General features: G+C 40.5%; 1 protein-coding gene across 6 annotated transcripts in view; it reads right to left on the minus strand.

Moving 5' to 3' along the window:
* GALC (galactosylceramidase) overlaps positions 1 to 5939 on the minus strand; it is a 167302-nt gene extending 161363 nt beyond the window's left edge. For 5 of the 6 annotated variants that reach the window (XR_009500976.1, XR_009500974.1, XR_009500975.1 and 2 more), the window contains exon 1: positions 5369 to 5939. Coding sequence is in view for 1 of the 6 variants with exons in the window: in XM_059914777.1 (XP_059770760.1) it covers positions 5369 to 5563 (195 nt within the window). In the remaining 5 variants the exon portion in view is untranslated. Of the gene's footprint in view, positions 1 to 5132; positions 5143 to 5368 lie in introns of those variants that run through there. The other variant, XR_009500977.1, reaches the window with a different exon arrangement.
* Positions 5940 to 23014: the final 17075 nt, after the last annotated feature.

A 23014-nucleotide genomic window follows, 5' to 3' on the forward strand; every position in this document is an offset into this window, starting at 1 on the left:
CTAGGTATCAATTATAGGAAAAAATATGTAAAAAATACAAACACATGGAGGCTAAACAATACTCTACTTAATAACCAAAGGATCACTGAAGAAATCAAAGAGGAAATCAAAAAATACCTAGAGACAAATGACAATGAAAACACGACGACCCAAAACTTTTGGGATGCAGCAAAAGCAGTTTTAAGAGGGAAATTTATAGCACTACAATCCTACCTTAAGAAACATCTCAAATAAACAACCTAACATTACACTTAACACAATTAAAGAAAGAAGAAGAAAAAAACCCCAAAGTTAGCAGAAGGAAAGAAATCATAAAGATCAGATCAAAAATAAATGAAAAAGAAATAAGGAAACAATAGCAAAGATCAATAAAACTAAAAGCTGGTTCTTTGAGAAGATAAACAAAATTCATAAACCATTAGCCAGAATCATCAAGAAAAAAAGGGAGAAGACTCAAATCAATAGAATTAGAAATGAAAAAGGGGAAGTAACAACTGACACTGCAGAAATACAAAGGAACATGAGAGATTACTACAAGCAACTATATGCCAATAAAATGGAGAACCTGAAAGAAATGGACAAACTCTTAGAAATGCACAACCTTCCAAGACTGAACCATGAAGAAATAGAAAATATGAACAGATCAATCACAAGCACTGAAATTGAAACTGTGATTAAAAGTCTTCCAACAAGCAAAAGCCCAGGAGCAGATGGCTTCACAGGAGAAGTCTATCAAACATTTAGAGAAGAGCTAACACCCATCCTTCTCAAACTCTTCCAAAATATAGCAGAGGGAGGAACACTCCCAAACTCATTCTATGATGCTACCATCACCCTGATACCAAAACCAGACAAAGATGTCACAAAAAAAGAAAACTACAGACCAGTATCACTGATAAACACAGATGCAAAAATCCTCAACAAAATACTAGCAAACAGAATCCAACAGCACATTAAAAGGGTCATACACCATGATCAAGAGGGTTTTATCCCAGGAATGCAAGGATTCTTCAATATACGCAAAATCAATCGATGTGATACACCATACTAACAAATTGAAGGATAAAAACCATATGATCATCTCAATAGATGCACAGAAAGCTTTCGACAAAATTCAACACCAATTTATGATAAAAACCCTCCAGAAAGTAGGCATAGAGGGAACTTACATCAACATAATAAAGGCCATATATGACAAAGCCACAGCCAACATCGTCCTCAATGGTGAAAAACTGAAACCATTTCCACTAAGATCAGGAACAAGACAAGGCTGCCCACCCTCACCACTATTATTCAACATAGTTTTGGAAGTTTTAGCCACAGCAATCAGAGAAGAAAAAGAAATAAAAGGAATCCAAATTGGAAAAGAAGAAGTAAAGCTGTCACTGTTTGCAGATGACATGACACTATACACAGAGAATCCTAAAGATGCTACCAGAAAAGTACCAGAGCTAATCAATGAATTTGGTAAAGTAGCAGGATACAAAATTAATGCACAGAAATCTCTTGCATTCCTATATACTAATGATGAAAAATCTGAAAGTGAAATTAAGAAAACACTTCCATTTATCATTGCTACAAAAAGAATAAAATATCTAGGAATAAACCTACCTAAGGAGACTAAAGACCTGTATGCAGAAAATTATGACACTGATGAAAGAAATTAAAGATGATACAAATAGATGGAGAGATATACCATGTTCCTGGATTGGAAGAATCAACATTGTGAAAATGACTCTACTACCCAAAGCAATCTACAGATTCAATGCAATCCCTATCAAACTACCAATGGCATTTTTCACAGAACTAGAACAAAAAATTTCACAGTTTGTATGGAAACACAAAAGACCCTGAATAACCAAAGCAATCCTGAGAAAGAAAAACGGAGCTGGAAGAATCATGCTCCCAGACTTCAGACTATACTACAAAGCTACAGTAATCAAGACAGTATGGTACTGGCACAAAAACAGAAATATAGATCAATGGAACAGGATAGAAAGCCCAGAGATAAACCCACGCACATATGGTCAACTTATCTTTGATAAAGGATGCAAGAATATACAGTGGAGAAAAGACAGCCTCTTCAATAAGTGGTGCTGGGAAAACTGGACAGCTACATGTAAAAGAATGAAATTAGAACACTCCCTAACACCACACACAAAAATAAACTCAAAATGGATTAAAGACCTAAATGTAAGGCCAGATACTACCAAACTCTTAGAGGAAAACATAAGCAGAACACTGTATGACATAAACCACAGCAAAATCCTTTTTGACCCACTTCCTAGAGAAATGGAAATAAAAACAAAAATAAACAAGCAGGACCTAATGAAACTTAAAAGCTTTTGCACAGCAAAGGAAACCATAAACAAGATGGAAAGACAACCTTCAGAATGGGAGAAAATATTTGCAAATGAAGCAACTGACAAAGGATTAATCTCCAAAATTCACAAGCAGCTCATGCAGCTCAATATCAAAAAAACAAACAACCCAATTCAAAAATGGGCAGAAGACCTAAATAGACATTTCTCCAAAGAACATATACAGATTGCCAACAAACACATGAAAGAATGCTCAACATCATTAATCATTAGAGAAATTCAAATCAAATCTACAATGAGATATCATCTCACAGCGGTCAGAATGGCTATCATCAAAAAATCTACAAACAATAAATGCTGGAGAGGGTGTGGAGAAAAGGGAACCCTCTTGCACTGTTGGTGGGAATGTAAATTGGTGCAGCCACTATGGAGAACAGTATGGAGGTTCCTTAAAAAAATAAAAAAAGAACTACCATACGACCCAGCAATCCCACTACTGGGCATATACCCTGAGAAAACCATAATTCAAAAAGAGTCATGTACCACAATGTTCATTGCAGCTCTATTTACAATAGCCAGGACATGGAAGCAACCTAAGTGTCCATCAACAGATGAATGGATAATGTGGCACATATATACAATGGAATATTACTCAGTCATAAAAAGGAACAAAATTGAATTATTTGTAGTGAGGTGGATGGACCTAGAGTCTGTCACACAGAGTGAAGTAAGTCAGAAAGAGAAAAACAAATGCTAACATAACATAACAAATGCTAACACATGCTAACACATATATATGGAATCTAAAAAAAAAAAAAAAAAAAAATGGTCATGAAGAACCTAGGGGCAAGACGGGAATAAAGACGCAGACCTACTAGAGAATGGACTTGAGGACACAGGGAGGGGGAAGGGTAAGCTGGGACAAGGTGAGAGAGTGGTAGTGTATATATGGACATATACACACTACCAAATGTAAAATAGATAGCTAGTGGGAAGTAGCCGCATAGCACAGGGAGATCAGCTCGGTGCTTTGTGACCAGCTAGAAGGGTGGGATAGGGATGGAGGGTGGGAGGGAGACGCAAGAGGGAAGAGATATGGGGATATATGTATATGTATAACTGATTCACTTCGTTATAAAGCAGAAACTAACACACCATTGTAAAGCAGTTATACTCCAATAAAAACGTTAAAAAAAAAAAAAAGAAGCACAAGGGCCAGTCCCTCCACAGCACTGGTTATCAATAGGCTGAGACCAGCCCAAAACATCCACCCAGCAAGCAAGCATTCAAGCTGGTTCTGAATTGCATCTAAGGATACAAGCACCAATCTGACTCAACCCAACAAACAACCCATTCAACCCATTCAAGAGTTCTGCCTTACCATTTTCAAATAAAATCAGTTCTAGCTATGATCTGGGGTATAAAAAAGAAAATCCCTCTCACCCAAAGATATGCCACCATAAACCCCATGGACCCAAAAGCTATAAACACAAGGGGATAAAACAAAGACAAGACAATGGTTACAAAGAGCATGAGACAGGACTAAGTAAATTGTTAGGAGCCAAGAACAATCATGCTACTGTGGCCAGCTCCCAGGCCTAGGAGCCACCCATCAGCATGACTAGGGAACTAAGGAAATTACCAGCTGTGCCCACACAAATTTTGCATTAAGCTGGAATGGCCCTCATGTCTCCCTTAACATAAGTATTTTAGAATGCCCAGATAATACGAACTTATCCCAAGTGACACAGCCTAGAAAAGACTAAAGAGACATGCCAATTAAATGCAATAAGTATCCTGGATGGGATCCTGAAACCGAAAAAGAGCATTAGGTAACAACTAAGGAAATATAAAAGGAAGTACAGACTTTCATTAACGTAATCAATATTGGTTGGGACAAATGTCCCGTACTAATGTGGGATGCTGGTAACAGGAGAAAACTGGCTGCAGGGTATATGAGAACTCTGTATTGTCTTGGGAACTTTTCTGAAAATCTAAAACTATCTTTAAATTAAGATTTTATTTAAAAAACAAGAAACCGCTTGCTCCAGAGATCCTTGAATAAGGAAAATAGTTCCCTCAACATTTAGTATGAGAAGCCACTGGCGCATTTGTTAAAAAGCAGATTCTCAGGCCCCACTCCAGAACTGTAAAGTCAGAATGGGAGCTGGCGGGGAGGCCAGAGTCTGCATTTAAACAAACGGACCAGGTGATTCTTATGCATCTTAACGGTGGTGAGTCACTATCTTGACTGGTGACCCATCGTTTCCCTCTCCTCACACACATAAATAGCCACCAATGAGGCATTGCCCCTTCCAGAGGGCAACTCACCCCCTTAGGCCTTTGCCATCCGAGGGGAAAACAATCCTCCAACAGTAAACAATCCTAAACTATCAGTTGGTACTGGTGTAGCCTATCATTAGAAAAAGATAAAAAGTCCCAGAGAGTTTCTAGCCTCTCACCTTCCTAAAGAGGCCTTGAGATACCTGCTGTGCCTCCAAACAAAAACTTATCCGGTACCTGACCCTTTGAAAGGGCCCAACCGCATCCTGCAGTACGGGTCCAGGACTCCCCGACCCCCCTCCCTAAAAAAGAAGAGGCACAGCCAAAGCATCCGACTGGGGCATCCTCTTCAGCAGACGGATGCTCCTCGGCTCCCTGGCCGTCTCTGGAGCGACCCTCCCAGAGTGCCCTCTCCAAGGCGAAGAGACCCCCCCCACACACACACACACACACACACACAGGCCCAGCTGCCCAGGGAAAGGAAGGGTTTGGGCCCCAGCCTTGTCACTATCTAGACCTGTCACTTACTCGGTGGACGCCCGGATCTGTTAAATCTAACTGGCTCTACAAGTTCATTTTACACCAGCAAACGCAGGTTCCAGCCCCGCGGCCGGCGGGTCTGGACAGCCAGGCGAGGGGGGCCCGCCGGGAACCGGGCCGCGAAGGGAGAGCGTCGAAACGCGGGGCTACGCCGCGGGGGCTTGTGGGGCGAGACGGAGCGGTCCCCTGACGCCACCCGCGCGTCCCACCTCCCCGCTGCTCACCCCGCCGCCGCTGACCGCTCCGATGCCGTCGAACTCCCGGCCCAGCCCGTCGGAGTCGTCGAGCACGTACGCGCCACCGGGCGCCAGCAGCGCGCACAGCAGCAGGGGCACCGCGGCTTGGCCCGCCGAACCCGCGGCGGCCGTCATGGCTTTCACTCGGCGTTGCCGGGAAGCCTGGAGTAGGCGCTCAGCCATTGTGTGGGTCACATGACTCCGGCGCCCACGGAGGCGGGTCCGGTTACCGCCATGATGGAGAAGGGCAGGAGGCCGCCGGCGCCGCCGCCGCCATGTTGAGTGTGGGCCGCAGCTCGCTGACGCAGCCGCAGTAGTGTTGAGGGAGGGCGGAGCGAGCCTTTCCTAGTCGGCCCAAGTTCAGGGTCCGAGTTCAGCCTTCGCGTGTATCCGTTCGCTGCCTCTCCTTCGGCTTCACCCACTGGAGCACTTTATCGAAGGGGAGGTGGATGTCCAAGGCCAAGGGAGCAGGGCAGTGCATGGCCTACTATGGACCTCCCCGGACATCTCCGGGCGCTTCTGCCACCTGCCAGTACGTGGCAGAACGAGAAAGAGGAGCGGGCTTGCAGTCTCTATCCTAGTCCGCGTGCAGCTGTCACCTTGGTGGAGTCACTTAGCTTTCTGAGCCTGAGTTTCCTCTTACGTAAGATGAAGCAAGAAGAGCAGCCGCATGGGGACATATGATTAAATGAAATACGAGTAAGGCAACAGACAGGCAGTAAATCTTAGCTGAATGCGTTACACACTTAGCAAGCCTTAGCTGACATGGTTCTTCATCCTGGTAACAACTTCATCCTGGTAACAACTTCATCCTGGTTGCTTTATAAGGTACTTGCCGCTGCCAGTTGAAATGGTTCCAGGCAGATAACCCTAAATTGGCAGGGAAGTTGTGAATTGTCCTGGGATTCCTGCCACATCCGGCATTGTTCTGAGATTTCTGATTTCCTTGGTATTGAAGCAAATTGAAGAGACTACTGAGAGGCTTCAGAGAAAGCATCTCTGATCCCCAGATCTGATTGTTTTGCCCCTTAACTGCAAACGTAAATTTAAGTGTCAAGACTACGATTATACCAGGAGGAAAAATTTATCTGGGCAGTCCCGTAAACACTCGTCAGGCCCTTACGATATCTCTAGGTTCTTAATGGACAGTATGCTTACTCTTTCCATCTTCCTAAATTACTATAGGTCTATTATGATTTACCAAGGACAGTCCCAGCTTGTGTCTATTGTCCTAACATAATTATTAATAGTATCCCTTTCACCCTCAAAAATGTTCTAGCTTGTATGATAAATTATATAGTTCCCTGTATATTGGCCACTTGTTTTCTTCCATTTCTTCTTTTCCCCATACAGCACTTATCTGAACTACCTTCCTTACAATCACCATTCTATGATTCAAGTCAGTAACTAGTCAAGTTCCATAGATTTACCTTCTCTGAACTCACTCTGATCCATCTGTTCTAATAAAATTTTAAACATGAGCGGAGCACCAGTGGATGCAAGACGTGGCTGATAAATCAAGTAAATGCTAAGCTTCCTACCAACCCTGAGGTTTTATATCTGGGATATGCATGTAACAGCTGCATAATCATGTAACTAGAAGAAAATAGAGGAAAAAATACCATACAAGCAAAACTGGGAAGTTGAAACCAGAACCCAGCATATGTCATTCTGTAGCACACTGTTGCACCTTGTATTTGGAAGGCACACCACAAATATTTGTGCAATGTGTGATATTTGTAAAAGAGGAAACAGAATATTTAACAGTAAGTATGTACCACTAGTTCCTATTAGTTCATAACCAAAGTAATTCCTTACCAGGGAACATGTCTCTTGTTGCAAATTTCTAATCTATGCTAAGGAAACCATTAGACAAGAAAGTTTCTAATAAAAAAGCAGTAAATACAAGCTGAGAAAGAGACATCCTTGAACTGCTGGGCACAGCACTCAGATGTGCTCAAGACGTGAGATAAAGGGAAACGGCCGTTATCAGACAAGTGATTGTGTGTTTGGCTTCCCTTGCTTCTGTGGTTTCAGGGTCCCTGAAATACACCAGACAGTAGGAAAGAAGCATCTCACAGTTCTCAAAAGTCAGATGAGTTTAAAAAGTAAGGACAGTTTTTCTCTTAAATAAGCAATGTTTCTGAGTATCATAGCTGTACTTCAGCCACGGCAAATTTCTCAGTTTTCTAAAGTGAAAAATGTGATCAAAATCAGATGGTCTTGAGAAAATTGAGCGATCTTGCCTTTTAATGAAACGTTATTGATAAAGTCTGTTGTCTCACTTTAAGAAATGGCTTTACTTTTAGAAGTCTGAATTAGGCTGCCACAAGTTCAAGGCCAGAGGCCAAGTCTTCTTCTTCTTTGTACTTCTTAAGTGCAGTGTCCAACCCATGGTGGGTACTCAATATATATATATATTAGTTAAGTTGAACTTAAAGAAACAGAAATCACTGTGGTGATGGTGCCTTAAATCACTGAAAAAGGATGGGCTTTTTAAAACATGATATTGGGACAACTGGATAACTATTTGGGAAAAGATCAAATTTTACATCTATACCTCACACCACACATAAGTATAACCGCCAAATGGATAAAACTCTAAATGTAAATAAATGAAACTTTACAAGTTCTATTAGAAAACATGAGTAAATTCCTGTATAACCAGGGGTCTGGATAGGACTCAGTATCTTGACACAACAAAATAAAAGTTTGATTTTTAGAAAATGACTGAATAATCATATAAGGGGGTAAGAAAAAAGAATTATTTATAAAAGAAGTTGGAAACATTTCTTAAAGTAAGAGTCCTCTGGGGCCAAAAGTATGAAGTATTTTCTTATCATGAACTATCCTGTAACATCTGTCATTTATCTGATCTTTTCAACTTGTACGCAAGTTGCTTGATTGCAGTTGTTAATTACATCACCCCCTATTCAATGACTTCTCTCTGTAACCTCAGGGCTTTATATATAAAGACAGTAAAGATGATTCAAAGGACAGAACCCACATAATGGAATAAATTATATATTGCTTCCTAAACATCTTCTTAAGTATAACTACAGATAAAAATTGCTATAGTAAGGAGAAGTGTGGTATAGTAGTTAAACCATCAGCCCTGGAGCCCCAGACTACACAGCTTCAAATCTCTCCTACCACCCACTAGCTGTGTGATTTTGGCCAAGTTACTTTACTAATTTGGGCTTCAGTTTAACCATCCATAAATAGAGGTGATGATAGAGAAGTTGATATGAAGGTTAGCAGAATTAATATTTATGTAACATTTAGAAGAATGACCACCATATTTATATATATATATATATATATATCACACTGCATGCTATAAAAGCATTTATTATATAAATAATAACATACATAGAATACAGATTAACTATAGTGTAACTCTTGAGTTTATTGCTCTCCACAAAACTAAGACAGTCCTGAGGAAAAGGATTCTTCCTGTCTTTGTACTGGTCTGAATTTTTTTTTCTTTTTTTGTTGTCTACACTCATCCAAATCCATGTCCCGTGTGGCTGATTCCCCTCATGTGAGTCTTGGTGGGAGGCAGATTCCACCTCTTTCAGGAGTTAAGGCGCCACATCCTCCCTCTTCTCACCCCCAGCAGCATGGACTCTAGAGCCCCAGTGACCCAGCTCCCTCAGTCAGTTCCCCAAACCTGTGACTTTGATCTTGGAAGAGTGATTAGATGTATGGACAGCTGAGAAAGCACCCTGGAGCAGTGTCAGAGTGCAGAGGAGGTGGTGGCATAGAGGCTCCATCAGATGGGCCTCAAGTGCCAGGAGCAGTAGGGTGAGAAGTGCCATCCTAACCTATTGCTCAGGCAGGATGACCTGGGCTGTCTTTCTAGTCCTTTGGCTCTAGCCCATTTCCCAAGATGGGTTCTGCAGCCTCAGCAGCAATTCTGTGCCATATCTTGATATCTTTCTAAGTCTTTCATTTTTGCTCAGGTTAGCCAAAGATGGTGCTGTTGTCTGCAGCTAAGAACCCTGACTGAAACACCAGGTAATAATCAAGACCAGATGTGATCATCGCAAAGAATTCTCAGCCTCTGGGTCTGCATTTACCCCGCTTTAAACACTGCCTTCACCACCTGTAGTTCTTTTGTTGGTAATTTGTTGGTTTTTTGGGGTTTTTTGTTGTTGTTGTTTTTGGTTTTTTGTTTTTCTTTTGGCCGTACTGCACGGCATGTGGGATCTTAGTTCCCCCACCAGGGATTGAACCCACACCCAGTGCAGTGGAAGCGCGGAGTCCTAACCACTGGACCGGCAGGGAAGTCACTGTTGGTAATTGTTAATGCGTGGATTAGTTCCAATAAAGGAACTCCAGGAAGTTTTGCTGTCCTCCTGTTTCACCTGTGATATGTCTATTCTTCTTTGGGTTGTCAATACCGCTTTCTGCACTCCTACCAGGGGAAGAATTCTAGAGTCCACCTAATTTCAAGTCTTAGGCATGAAGAAAATAAGAGTACAAGAGGTTCCCATGGCTCAAAAGATTTTTTTTAAACATCTAGTACAATTCTGTCCAACATATGTAAGGCAAAGCACATACATAATTTGAAATTTTCTAATAGCCACATTAAAGTTAAAAAAAGGTGAGATTAATTTTTGATGATACATTTTATTTAACCCCAGATATCCAAAATATTATTGATAAATATGTAATCAATATGAAAATATATTAATAAAAGATTTTGTGGGGTTTTTTTCATATGAAGGTTTCAAAAATCTAGAGTGTGTTTTACACAGATAGCACACCTCAATTCAGATTAGCCCCATGTCAAGTGCACAATAGCCACATGTGGCCAGTGGCGCCGGGGTTGGACTGAGCAGATCTCATGTATGCCAGGCCCTGGGTTAGGCACACAGTAAACTTTTGCCTCTGGCTGCTAAAGATGAGATTGAAGAATATCCACTCTTTGCTGGGGCTGCCATAACAAAGTACAACAAAACAGTGGTTTAAACAACAGAAATTTATTTTCTGAGAGTTCTGAAATTCAGCATCAAGGTGTTGGGAACTTGGGCTTTTTCTGAGGTCTCTCTCCTTGGCATGCAGGTGGCCACCATCCCTCTGCATCCGCACACGGTCTCCCCTCTGTGCATGCGCATCCCTGGTGTCTCTTCGTGTATCCAAATTTCCTCTTCTTATAAGGATACCAGTCAGATTGGATTAGGGCCCATGCTAACAATTTCATTTTAACTTAATCACATCTATAAAGGCCCTATCTCCAAATACAGTCACATTCTGAGGTACTGGGGTTAGAGCTTCAACATACGAATTTGAGGCGGACAAAACTCAGCTTGTAACAATATCTAACAGTGGTTCAGTTATAACAAACTGGTAAATGTCAGTTAAATGCTTTCCTGAGTTCCGAGAGCCATTCTGGCAAATTATTGAACCTGAGGAGGGGGTTGTGGGAACCCCCAGATTACAGCCAGTTGGTCCGAAGTACTGGAGACTGAGGTCTTGTGACCGGCATCTGAAGTGGAAACAGTCCTGTGGGACGGAGCTCTTACCTTGTGGAATCTGGTGCTTACTCCAGGTAATTAGTGTCAGAATTGAACTAAATTGGAGGACATCTAGCTGGTGTCTGGAGTACTGGAGAACTGGTTGTTGCTGGAAGGAAAACCCACACACACTGGGTGTCAGAGGTGTCCTGCAGGGAGAAACAGAACAGTAGTGGCCAGTCGTCCCAGGCACCAGCCTGCAGCAAACATAACCCCACTATGTGCATTCATGCCTATTTGTAAGAATTACCTACCAGTATTTGTTCTACATTCACTGCTGTGATCTTCCTCCCTAGATTTCCGACTCCTGTCTCCATACTCTGACTGTCAGTATTGTTTTGGGCTCTCTCCCTCCAGTCACAGGCTACTTCAGCAGCCCAGGCTTCTCACTTTGCTTAATTGATTTTGACACCAACAGTTTGGATGAAAGACCTCCCCCTCCTGCATTCTGACCCCAAGGAAGCCTCAGATGCTGTTTGGTTTCCATCCCCCACTCACTGCACTTCTCCCCAACCTCAGGAGAGGATAATTTGGACAACAACCTGCTTTCCCACCCCATCTCAGACTTTGATTACTGGCTAAATTGTTTCCCTCTAAAATTCATATGTTGAAGTCCTAACCTCCATTGTGACTGGATTTGGAGATAGAAACTATAAGGAGGTGATTAAAGTTAAATGAGATCATAAGGATGGGGCCCTGATACAATAAGATTAGGGTCCTTATAAGAAGAGACACCAGAGTGCGCTCTTGCGGGCTCTCTCTCCCCCCTCCCCCTGCCCTCGCATCCTCTCTCTCTCACTTCATCCCTTCTACCCCACCACCTCCACCATGTGAGAACACAGTGAGAAGACGGCTGTCTGCAAGACAGAAAAAGATCCCCTACCAGAAACTGAATGGCAAATACCTTGATCTTGGACTTCCAGCCTCCAGAAGTATGAGAAAATCAAGGCTTCTACTGTTGAAACCTCCCAGTCTATGGTATTTTGTCATGACAGCCTGAGATGACTTATAAGCCTACTGTCTGTCTGTACTGCTTGCATGTCTAAACCATAGGATTAAAATTTCTTTTTTTTTTCAGACAGTAGTCTTTTAATCAGCAATAAGTAACCATGATTATTAGGAAATTTTGTTTAAAATGAGTTAAGTATATGCCATAAACCCAGAGAGTTAACAGAGTATTTTGGTTATAAAAAGGGAAAATTTCTTGAATACTGACACTTGCCTGAATTAATCCCAAGTTCATAATTTATGTCTACATCGGACTACTGGCACCCAGTCTCCATGTCCCAACATTCACATCAATTCAATAATATATATACTGAATTTGTTATCTGTTCCTGTGTCACAAAGTATCCAAAGTTCAGTAGCTGAAAGCAACAAATATTTAGTATCTCTCAGTTTCTGTGGGTCGGGAATTCAGGATCACCTTCACTGAGTGGTTCTAGCTCAGGATCCCTAGTGAGGTTACAGTAGGGATGTTAGCAGGAGCTGTAATTATCTGGAGGCTTGAAGATGTACTTCCAAGATGGTTACTCAGTACTGTTGGCTCACTCAGATCCCCACCACGTGGACCTTTTCTCACGACAGGGCAGCTGGCGTCCCTCAAGACCAAGTGAGCAGAGAGAAAGAGAGCAGGAGGAGGAATTCACAGGATTATTCTGACGTAGTCTCCAAAATAGTGCACCATCATTTCTGCTTTATTTGCTAGGAATGAGTCATTTAGTCTAGCCCACACTCCAGGGGAGGGAAATAGGGCTCCACCTCTTGAAAGGAGGAGTGCCAAGGAATTTGTGAACATATTTTAAAATCACAACACTTACCCATGATGCATGTCAGCAAACCACTCATATGATGTAGTATTAAATATTGCAGTAACTAATATTTTGTGGGCTTATTCATAGAATGAGTACGATAAAATGACATAAGGGATTTACTCAATTACTGCACATTTGCAAAGATACTTTAGCATCCTCTAAAAAAGCACCAAGGAAAATAAAGACTCTAGCATTATTTTCTGTAAAATGACAGGTATTCCTATCACTCTTGGATTTTCACTATAATCTCTGCTCTGCTCTGCTCATTCTATGGATTCTGGTATGACCCACAGCTTTGGGTAACAGAACCTGCCTTCCCCAGTCCAGATGCCGTAGAACCCACAACACTTAAGCTGGCTTCAGATCCTCCCTCCTGTCTGTCCCTAGCCCCTCTGCCCCAGTTGACTCAATTTTTTGCCAATCATTTCTGCTTCTCTGCCCTATCCTTTGGATTGAACCTCCTTAAATATTAGTGCATGTCTTGGTTAAACCTAAATTCATGAAATATTTTTTGGATCCTAAATCTTAAATGATTAGCTGGTTATCTCTACCATAAGCAAACTCAACAGATAATTCCACAAGGACTTACACTTATTATCCTGACTTTAAAAATTAAGCTAATCAGCAGTCTGCACATCCGCAGTACATCAGAGGAAACTATTTGGAGTTAATCTTCTTAAATTTGGTTATTTCAATAAATGAGTATAACAAAGGCATTAAAAGGCATTTATGTAATTTACAGACATCATGAAATACATATTAGATCTTCTGAAAAGGTATTTAAGATATTAAAGACTCTAGTCCTTAGTTTGATAACATATCTCCATTTTAACTGTTACTATACTTACGTTCTGACTTAAGCTTTAAGTTAAAATCATTTACAAGTCTGAAATGAGAGGCTGTATTAGCTCAACTTTTTTGAAAAGGACAGAGCCAAGTGAACTAATGGTACAATGATGCTGAATGGAATTTAAATACTGATGAAGGGATAATAGGGCTGTAGGGGAACAAAATCTGCCACCCCAAAATGTGTCTCTTTGGTATGAGGATTGATTTAGACTGACTATTTTTAAGAAACAGAAGACTTGGGAAGTTTTTCTTGCTACCTCCCCCCTTAACTGTCTAAGGGAATTTGGATAAAGGGCCTGTTCCCAGATTAGAGCTATCACCAGAGATATCTGCAAATACGGACTAAGTGTGATGGGGGAAACTCAGCAGAGCCTAGAGATCAGAGTCCTCTCTGTGCCCCATTGTCTCTGCACGACCCAGCAAACATTTGTTTACCAAACATTTGCTTTTCCATCTCCACATGAATTGCCTTCCTCCCTTTTGCAGTCCTGAACAACTACCCCCAACATCCTCTTTTGTCTTTAACTGAAGATAATACTTAAGGTGAGGATTTCAGCCATTTTAGTGAGTTACTCAGTCTTCCTGGGCCTCTCCCATGCATACATGCTATTAAATTTTTGTTTTATTTTCTCCTGTTAATCTGTCTCATGTCAATTTCATTCTTGGACCAGCCAGAGGAACATAGAAGGGTAGAGAAAAATTTCTTCCTTTCTGACAGGGTTAAAGTACCAAAACCAAGCAAGAATTTGAACATAAAGTGTTTCCATACTCTTCCCTTTTTAGAGGTTCTGTTCTCCCTGCCTCTCTACCACCCACCTCCCCAGTCTCTTACCCAGGCAACCATCCTGTACACCAGTTGTTCTCAAACTTTGGGGCATCTGAGCCCACGTGGCACAACTACTGAAGCCCGCACGCCTAGAGCCTGTGCTCCGCAACAAGAGAAACCACCGCAATGAGAAGCCTGCGCACCGCAACAAAGAGTAGCCCCTGCTCGCCTCAACTAGAGGAAGCCCTCACGCAGCAGCGAAGACCCAACACAGCCATAAATAAATAAATAAATAAATAAATAAATAAATAAATTTATTGTAAAAAATAACTTTGTTCCTTAAAAAAAAAAAATTTTTGGAGCATCAAAACTACTTGGAGTGCTTTTTATAACGCACATCACTGAACTCCAGCCCCAGAGCTTCTGATTCCCTGGGCCTGGGGTGAGACTGAGAACTTTAATTCTCAAATGTTCAGAGGTGACATTGACGCTGCTAATCCAAGAAGCACACTTGGAGAACCATTGATGTAAATGGATCTCAGGGAGCTTTGCCATGATGTAGAAGCCAAGTAAGGTTTTATCTGACAACTTAATATTCCACCCCCCCCCAACACAAGGAATATATTTACATCTTTAGAAAGGAAGCTTGCTGGTAAAAGTTTCAAGACCCCCCCAAAATAAAAGTCACCTAATCGTTACATTTTAGGCCCCTTGACAAGTAATGAGAAAAATATTTTTGCTCAGTAGTCCTATTCAAAGGCTTAATAAATATTTGTTGAATTACACCTTTTAGGTCAAACACATGAAGTGGATTCCAATCTCAGGCCATAATCAGAGATGCAAGAAATAAAATATTCTTTATCTTTCTGTAACTCAACTAAAATTCCATTTCAATACCCCATTCTACCAAACTGGTGGGCACTTAATCACAGTCAATTCAGGATCCTACCTCTTCTTCCTCTGGATTCTGCCTGTGTGTACTTTGCTAGGGCTGCCATTACAAAACACCACAGACTGGGTGGTGTAACCAACAGAAATTTATTTTCTCACAGTTCTAGAGGCTGGAAGTCCAAAACCAAGGTGTCAGTAGGGTTGGTTTCTTCTGAGGTCTCTCTCCTTGGCGTGCAGATGTCTACCTACTCTCTCTGTCCTCACCTGGTCTTTCCTCTGTGCATGCGCATCCCTGGTGTCTCTTTGTGTGTCCAAATCTCCTCTTCTTATAAGGACACCACCGATCAGATTGCATCAGGACCCATGCTAACAGTTTTATTTTAACTTAATCATCTTTTTAAAGAGCCTAACTCCAAGTACAGTCACATTATGAGGTACCAGGGATTAAGACCTCAACATATGGATTTTGGCAGAGAGGTAAGGGGATGCAAGTCAGCCCATAACACCATCTAGGATCCAGGGAGTTTGTATGTAGCTAAGGCTGGAGAGGTTTAGCTCAACCCCCAATTCTCAAGGCTGCCCTCTGTGCATGCTGGCCTCTCGTGAGACGTCCTCATTCCCTTCTGGTCCTCAGTAGTTAGCCCATGCAGGACTCACCTGGGTTGTCCCCCATCAACGGGGACAAGGCTTCTTCTGTGACACACTGGGCCATTGGAAGCACCATGAGGTGGGCTGAGGCCTTGCATCACTTCTGTGCGCCCCTCATGTGCCCTGACCAGCACTGTGCTGGGCACAGGGGAATGTGGTAAGGCTGTCTCAGGCCTCTCACACGTGTAGTCCGGAGACAGCCTCCTATCTGGACTTCACCCTGGACATGAGAGACGAGATCACCCTCCTCCCCACATCATGCAGTTCATCAGAGTGACTGTCACCCCACCCCCACCTCAGGAATTGCAGGGAGAGGGTACAGGCATTCAGGATGCAGTGTCCCTGTGTCAGGCCACCACATCTGAACTCTCGTGACTTCCTTTCTCACAACCCTAAGCCCCAGCCCCGCCAGCAGGCAAAACCTTTTATCTGTTCTTGGGGGCCGGAAGCTTTGCTTTAGCTCAACAGATATTCTTCCAAGCAGATTGTCTGCACCTCAGTCTTTTTCATTCTCCTGAGTTGCATGAATCTTTTGAAACTCTAAGCCTAGGATTGTCTTCTCCTCCCAACCCCATATTTTTCTGCCAAGAATTCCTTCTCTTGAGGCAATAAATGCAAAATGGCTAATCGAGTGTGTGGGGGAATAGGGATGGGGTAAAAGGAAGTAAGGCTGGGGAAATAAATCAGTATTTCAGAATGTCCCCTGCCATGTTTAGTCACTGCTTTAACTAGTGAAATTGCAGCAAGTGGAAACTTTTGATGCAAAGGACCCTTCGTCAGCAGATTAGGTTCTTCCACTGTCTGCCCCACGGAGAAGTTGGAGCCGAGCAGGACCACATTCGCTTCCCCTTTTCCCCATGGGCAGCCCAAGTGCCCTGCCACGGGCCAGTGTTGGGGGTCCATTCTGTGGCCTCAGAAAACCAGATACCGACATGCCAGGAACACCAAACCCCTCAAGGTAGTATTCTGAATGCTGCTAGTTGGCTTTTTCTCACCTTGGAGTTGTTTAAATGTCAGAGACTCAACGCTCTGAAATTTCCATCTCTTCATCAGCTGGCTCTGTAGTTGAAAATACAGTATTGTCAAATATTCTGGACTAAATAAGAAGCAGAGTTATTAAAGGTTCTTAAGTGTCTTATTATGTGGAACTGACAAAGTTTCAGCATAGGGTAGCCACAATTTTTCTGCTAATTAATCAGAAGTGAAAGTTTGCGTTTCCTGGGTTTTTTAACAACATCCTTTTTTTCTTTTGAAGAGCAAAATACATAAAAATCTGATGTGGATATTAAGATGCCATTTCCCTAAAAGCAGAAGTATAGTCTATTTAGGTAAAATAAGAAATTGTGAGTGTCATGAGACACCCATGTATAGAAGCCACAGATGAGTGGATGTGCAAAACCAAACAAAAATGAGAATTTTGGATTAGAGTGACGAGTAAACTGAAATCATTGCTTTCATTTTTTTTTTAAGGCTTGTCTTACTATTAATTTTCTACATTGTACTTAAAATTTTTATTATTTCAGTAAAAATAGAAAGCATACTGAATTTTTAAGTTCCTATATGCTAAATTACTTTGCAAATGTACTTTATAAATCTAAATGATTACATTTATCACTTTCAATAAAAGACCTACAAAGGAAGTATAGGAAACCCATTACACTCGTTACATCCTGAATAACCTCAAGGTTAAAAGTCTTGGTTATATCATGAGATCATCTTTTCCAGTTCTGGGGAGAAATTTTAAAAACCCTACCAACAGGAACTTCTAATGTCCTTTTACAAAGGCGGGCTCAAATTGTCATGATTACAGTTTTAAAAATGAAGTTAAATTTTGCCATCCCAAATTAATTCTGTCCTTATAAAGTAAAAATTTCCCCTTCATGTGTAATAAAAGTTTATTAAGGCAAGGTTCAAAAGTGATGTCTCTGGCTTTTTTATATCTCAAAATTTCCAGGAGCTAATTTCACTTCACATTAAATCACTTACAGATTTGGCAACAACTGTCAAAGCGTCACTATACTAAGTGAATTTTCATTGTAACATCCCATGTCTTTCTCAAATAAATGTTCAAGTCTCATAAAATTATTGATTTGCCTAAGCCAGTTAGTTCAAGTGGCTTTAGCACGGTTTAGCAATTTCTGATGGAATCTTCTCTTCCAAGAGGAAAATCAAAGGAGAAAATGGTCCTACAATAAAATACTATACAGCTAATATATAATCCCTTTTAAAAAAAACAAAAACAAAAATAAAAAACTTTTACCTAGTTGGCTACCTTGACGCCACCATCATGCCATTAAGCAATGCACATGCTCTTTATACACACATCTGCATTCTCTCCCTGTTGTTTTTCTCCCAGGATGTTGATCACCCTGATTCCATCTACAACATCCTCTCCTATTCCACACATCCAACGACTCATCCTATCTTTTTGTACCTCTCTTGGAGTATTTATCCATTTTTACCATCGCATTGCGGTTATTAGTGCTTTCTCCTTCACTAAGTGATAAGCTCCTTATGGGTTAGGGCCAGGTCCTATATATCTCCCAGCACAGTGGTCTCTTAGGAGAGGAGGATAGATATATGTGTTGACAGATAAATGAGTGAGGGAGGGAGTGAATGAATGAATGAGATTCTAGTACATATTCTATCAAATAAAGCACATATAGTATCAGTATATAATTGTAATTAAGATGCAAAGAGAAGAGTGAGTAATAAAAATTATACTACAGTAAATAATACATAAAACATCTTTTAAAATACTTAGGAGACTTCTGTTGCTCAAATTTGGATAATGTACAAGCTTCTCATTAAGATGCTGCTTCCTCATTGGTTTGTGACGAAATATGAGTGCAATTTCCTGTCCCCTCAATAATGTTGGTTTCTCTTCTGGGTGCAAGCAGATTTATCTGGCTCCTCGGTCAAGAAAATCATCATCCCAAGAAACATGGGTAAGTGTAAGATTAAAAAATAAGACTTTAAGTAGATAACATACTTTTGAATGATTGTCAGTAATATTTGCAACATTTTTTCTAGTATGGGCTCTATAAATGTGGTCATGCAAAGTATTATAAGACAGGGAGAAATGAGGATGACACATGGTTTCTCTACTTTGAGCAGTAGTAAAGGATGTCAAAATTTACATTTAGAAATAGGTAACACTATCAAAATATAAAAGAAGAATGTTTATGCTCCATTTCCCCTACAGGAAACAGTATATTGGCAAAATGAAAATTAAGTGGTTTGGGAAGAAATGTACCAACTCCTGGCTGTAGAGCTATCTAGCACCACTTCCTCATCAGTATAAAGGTCTAGTGATATGTTTTTATACCATCAGAAACTATGTGAAATTTGAAAATAATATTTCCAGTATTAATTAATAATATTTCTAGTATGTATTAATTAATTAATAATTCTTAATAGATGACTATCACATTGACACACAGTAGAGTCTTAATAAGTAGCTATTCAACTGATAAATGAAGGCAAATGTTTCCTATAACATTTTATCTTCTGATCATTGTCGTCAATGGTTGGTACTGTTTTAGGAGCTGTGGATTATCTTCTTTGGGCATCAGGTAAAAATTAAAATCAGAATTAAAAACTTATCCAAATTTCTCAGCACTGGATCTAAAAACAGTTTTCTCAAAATATGATTAAAGCGATCAAAGTAATATCTGAAAAGATGTATGAATAATAAGAATTATGTATTCTGTTAAAATCTCAGATTCACACAAATTAATTTAACAGCTCTCCTCTGCAGCGTTTGGTATCATATGTGAAATGTTATTATATAAATTATATTCTGAGTGCCTGTGATTTCTCTGCTATGCTCTGGCTAGATGGCCAAACATGATCTGCTTTCAGGAAATGTAAGGGACAACACAGACTACCAGTGTTGTCATTAGAACAATATCAGTTAACATGTCATGAAGGCTTACCATGTGCTAGGTACTGAGCTTCATGTGTTATTTCATCCTCACAAGAATTCTATGAAATGGTTGCTATCTAACACCTGTGAAAATTGAAACTTACAGAGGTGAAGGAACACATATGGTCACAAATCCCCCAAGAGCTGCTGAGAGCCTTTGAGTCTCCAGAGCCCTGGAGTCACACATGTAACCACAAGCCTCCAGAAACACTGCCTCTGTTGCCCAACCCAGAAGACACCCAGTATCTGCTTCGTTAAACCATTCAGTCTTATGGTTGTTTTAGTTAAGGCAGGAAATATTTCTACAGAGAAAGAAATTTATTCCACTGAGAATTTTGTAAGTCCTCTCAAAACTATTTTTCCATTTGACCCTTCTTATCTTTTTTTTTTTTAAGATGAGTATTTGTGGAGTAACATGGACAAAGCAGGAAGGGGCACCTTCCTGCTCATCACCCAGCTCTCCCAGTCCTCCTTCTAAGGAAGAATATTTTCATGGTTTAAGTGTTCTTCCCCAGACGCATGAGTCTAGTGATAGACGTGATGTTGCGTAACCATCAGAGTTCCACCCTCTGTAGCTTTTTCCATTTTGTGCATCTCAGACATTTTTTGAGTGTCATTTTCCTTCTTCGCTTACGTTCTTTAGAAGTCTCTTTAATGAGGATTTTGGGGGTCAATGTTCTCAGTGGTAGTTTATCTTAAAATATCCTTATTCGTGCTCTCATTTTGAAATTTAGTTCTGTTGGGTATACAATTATAGGATGACATATATTTTCATAACAATTTGCAAGTATCAATCCACTGTCTTCTGGTTTATGTTATCATTGTTGAAAATGTCTTTGTCGGTCGAAATTTCATCCTTTGTAGGTAGTCCATTTTTTCTCTCTGGCTCTTTTGTTCCTTGGTCTTTGGTGATCTGCAGCTTGATTGCAATGTGACTAAGTATAGATTTCCATCTCTGTTTGTTTGTTTCTAATCTTATTTGGGGTTTGCTGAGCTTCATAAGTCTGAGGATGCCATCTCTCAGTCAGCATCTTTTCTAATATCGCCTCTCCCTTACTTTCTCTCTTCTGTCCTTATGAACTTCAATTATACATATGCTGACCTTTTCACTTTATCCTCCATGTCTCTGTGGTATTTTCCCATCTCTTTAACACTCTGACAATTTTGTGTTATTTCTTTAGCTCTATCTTACAATATACTAATTTTCTCCTCAGCTGGAGCTAGGCAGTTGGTGAGCCCCTGTGTTAATTTTTTTTTTTTTTTAAAGAAATTCACGTTCTTTTATTTATTTATTTATTTATTTATTTATGACTGTGTTGAGTCTTCGTTTCTGTGCGAGGGCTTTCTATAGTTGAGGCAAGTGGGGACCACTCTTCATCGCGGTGCGCGGGCCTCTCACCGTCGCGGCCTCTCTTGTTGCGGAGCACAGGCTCCAGACGCGCAGGCTCAGTAGTTGTGGCTCACGGGCCCAGTTGCTCCGTGGCATGTGGGATCTTCCCAGACCAGGGCTTGAACCCGTGTCCCCTGCATTGGCAGGCAGATTCTCAACCACTGCGCCACCAGGGAAGCCCCCTGTGTTAATTTTTAATTTTAAATTATTGTATTTTTTATTTCTGAAAGGTCTATTTCAACCTTTTAAAAAGTATGCCTAGTCATCTTTTATAGTCTCTTGATCCTTACTCATGTGTTCAGATTCCTTCTTTTATTTCTTTAAATGTATTAAACGTACTTGTTTTGTGTTATATATCTATTAATTTTATCTCTAAAGCTTTTGTGGATCTAGTACTCTTCTTTCTTGCTTTTGCTGAATCTCACACATAGCAGCTAATTTCTGTATGTATGTGTGTAAGTGTATGTGTGTGTTTTCTTCTAGTGTGGTAACAGGATATTTGTTCTTTTTATCCATCTATTTTTAAAAGCGAGTGTGTTTAGGGTTGGGGTGTTTTAATCAGCTCATATTTGTTAGAACGCGATCTGTGAGAATTCTTTAAAGCCTGGGTTGAGGGAGCTTTCCTCAAGGCATGATTTGTATTTACTTCCTCCACGTGCCTAGAATACTTATTCTTTCATATGGTAAACTTTTATTGTGGGTGAATTTATTTTCAGATTATTTAAGTTGTTTATTGTTTGTTTTGTTGTGTTTCTATAAATTACTTTTTATATGTCAGGAAAGAAGTGAAATCATATCATTTCTTAGGAAGACATATATGCTCTATCTGCAGGTTATTCAGATGTTAATTGTCAAGATTCTTTACATCTCATCTCACATAGCCTTTTGATTTCACTTTTTAACCTTAATTGCAATATAACCTGCATGCAGAAAAAAGGAACATATCCTAAGTGTACAGCATGATACATTTTTACAGACTGAACTTGTTCATGGCATCAACACTCATATCAAGAAACAAAACGTTACCCAGTTCTCAGAAGTCCTCCTGGTGCCCTCTTCCTGTCATCACTCACCCACCCACACACCCCCAAAAGATAACAGCCACCTGACTCCTCTTTCTCTGTTTTTTTATAACAACTAAATGTTTAATATGACATTCTACATGGTTGTTTGCAACAATGTAGGTGGGCTTTGTTGAGAAGAAAGGGAATGCATGATGGTTCTTCCCACTTCCAATTGGTCTTATTTACATTTTTTTCATTACCACATTGTGAGTGGTGAAAGATAATTAATTTCGGCTTTAAAACAATTCACAGATGTTTCCTGATCTAAACAATAGACCCTTCAAAATTCAGCCTCCTGACTCAAAAAACTGGGAGATCTTCTCCTCCCCGCCCCCCGCCCCCCGTGGTAGCAGGATATTTGCTCCTTTTTAGCCATCTGTTTCTAAAATCAAGTACAGGAAAAATAAAAGCCTAAATAAAATTGTTGCCTTATCCATTATATAAATTACTGAAAAGGAACATGTTTAACCTTCCAAAGAAAATGTGTTGACAGATATACGGAAACATAAGGACACATTGTCAGAGTGTGAGACATGATGTAAGGTTATGATTTTCACAAGTTTATTTAGAGTCCACGCAGTTTAATAGAGAACATAAAAGTGACGTCTTTTAGAAAATGTAGGGTTGATTATTTTATATCTAGTTTGCAGAAATTTTCATTCACGTCATTTTCTTTAATTAGAAGAGCTATTATAGTTGAAAGACCTGTACTAATCCATCAGTGCTACTATTTAGGTGGAAAGTAGAAAATATTCTCTTCCT

Source organism: Balaenoptera ricei, chromosome 2, assembly GCF_028023285.1.
Source record: "Balaenoptera ricei isolate mBalRic1 chromosome 2, mBalRic1.hap2, whole genome shotgun sequence".
Taxonomy (NCBI): Eukaryota; Metazoa; Chordata; class Mammalia; order Artiodactyla; family Balaenopteridae; genus Balaenoptera; species Balaenoptera ricei.